The sequence below is a fragment of the Coptis chinensis genome, chromosome 7 (genome assembly GCF_015680905.1).
Source record: "Coptis chinensis isolate HL-2020 chromosome 7, ASM1568090v1, whole genome shotgun sequence".
Taxonomy (NCBI): Eukaryota; Viridiplantae; Streptophyta; class Magnoliopsida; order Ranunculales; family Ranunculaceae; genus Coptis; species Coptis chinensis.
Genome location: NC_141462.1, coordinates 46975996 through 46977962, shown reverse-complemented (window position 1 = coordinate 46977962; position 1967 = coordinate 46975996). Strand labels below are relative to the sequence as shown.

At 39.1% G+C, this 1967-nt stretch overlaps 1 protein-coding gene across 1 annotated transcript; it reads left to right on the top strand.

The window, feature by feature from the left end:
- Window positions 1–587: 587 nt before the first annotated feature.
- LOC147487717 (uncharacterized) lies at window positions 588–1583 on the top strand. Its single transcript, XM_086574116.1, has one exon. It carries the CDS (start codon window positions 588–590, stop codon window positions 1581–1583), a length of 996 nt encoding a protein of 331 aa, XP_086430242.1.
- The last annotated feature ends 384 nt before the right edge of the window (window positions 1584–1967 follow it).

Genomic DNA, 1967 nt, shown 5'->3' with positions numbered 1-1967 from the left:
CAATTACACACAAAAAAATAACAAAATCATCTCATTTAATAAAAATTTAATTACATTTAAGCTCATTTTCTTAAGGGAGCAAGCTAAATTTGATAATCAAACACTTTATATTGTTTCTCGCAAGATAAGATAGTGGCCCTTGGTGTTGGAGATTGAAGTCCAATTTAACATATTGATACACATGCACGCAAGGATTTCTGGGAGACTTGGAGTCTTGGACTCTTGGAGTAATGAGTGTGACACAGTTGACTCTTGGACTCTTGGAGAAATAAGTAAGACTTGAGAGTGTGCAAGCCAATAGAATTTGGACAGCACACCACAACACCATGTGACACTCACAACACCAGCTAAGACACGTACAAGTACCAATTCAACAATCTAGCACTCCAGCAGTATGGCTATAGCCTATAGCCTATAGGCAACCACTCTCTCGCAAATTCAGAACTACCATAGGATGCACATTGCACAACGATCCAAGGGTTCATGAAACAAGACCAGTAAAACCATCCAAATTCCAAACACTCCTCAAAGTTCAAACGTCCCTCCCTTACTAGTTTAAGCTGTTGCTTAACCTTGAAGAACTTGAAATGGATTCTTCACACCGTACCAAAACAACTACACCAAAAAACAAAGAAGTTAATAAAGATAAGAACACTCCCTTATGGCGATACGTGAATGTTAAAGAAGTGGCAAGAACCAAAGCAGGAGGAAACAAGAAGTGGACATGCAATTTTTGCCAGTATGATGGTAATGGTTCCTACTCAAGAGTTAAAGCACATTTGCTACATGTTTCAGGGATTGGGGCTAAAAGGTGTAGCAAAGTAGATGATATTCTTAGGAAAGAGTTACAAAATGAAGAAGATGAAGTCAAACTTGCTAAGGAAAAAGCAAAGCAGGGCCCCCTAAACATTCCATTACCCCCTGTAAGTGATTCATTGAAGAGGAAGTTTGAGGAAGGGCCAATTGGAAAGCTGTTTCAGGGAGATGTAAGGGAAACATTACACAAAAAATGTGCCCGCATGTTTTATTCAGGTGCACTTCCCTTCAAATTTGCTAGAGATCCATATTTCATTGATTATGTCAAATCAGTTGCTGAAACTCATCCAAAAGGATATGCACCTCCAACATATAATCGTTTGCGAAATGTGTTGTTATTAGAAGAGAGAACAAACATCGAAAATCAATTGGAAACCTTCAAGAAATCATGGAGTAGTGCTGGAGTATCCATAGTATCTGATGGGTGGACAGATATTCTGTGGAGGCCTTTAATTAATTTCATGGTTGTTTCTTCTTCTGGAGCAATGTTCTTAAAGGCGGTTGATGCTTCTGGGTTTTGTAAAGATATAGATTATATGTCTAAGCTATTTATTGAAGTCATTGAATCAGTTGGAGCTCGGAAGGTCGTCCAAATCATTACCGATAGTGCTGCAGTTTGTAAAGCGGCTGGAAAGGTTGTTGAAAGCAAATATCCCGACATCTTTTGGACACCATGCGTAGTGCATAGCTTGAACTTAGCATCGAAGAGTATTTGTCAACCCAAAAGCACAGGAAAACATGCAAGAAGGTACAACAAGTTGAAGTAGATACTTGAGATTGAGCAATCCGTCAAGGACATTCGTACTTTCATCGTCAATCACCACATGGCGAATTCCATCTTCAATAACTATTCGCGTTTGAAGTTGTTAAAGGTCGCAGAAACACGATTCACATCTACAATTGTGATGTTCAAGCGCATGGTAAAGGTAAGAGAGGCTTTACAAAATATGGTTCTTGACAAAGATTGGACGTATATGAAGAAGGCCGATGAAGAAAAGGCAAAACAAATTCGGGAACATGCATTGGATGATGGTTGGTGGGAACTAATCGATTATATTATCGATTTCACAGAGCCTATCGTAAATATGTTAAGAGTGGCCGACACCGACAAACCAATATTGCACTTGGTGTATGATATGTGGGATACTACG

Bases quoted from the DNA above. Each gene is read 5' to 3' on its own strand.
- LOC147487717 (XM_086574116.1), top strand. From the start codon at position 588: ATGGATTCTTCACACCGTACCAAAACAACTACACCAAAAAACAAAGAA.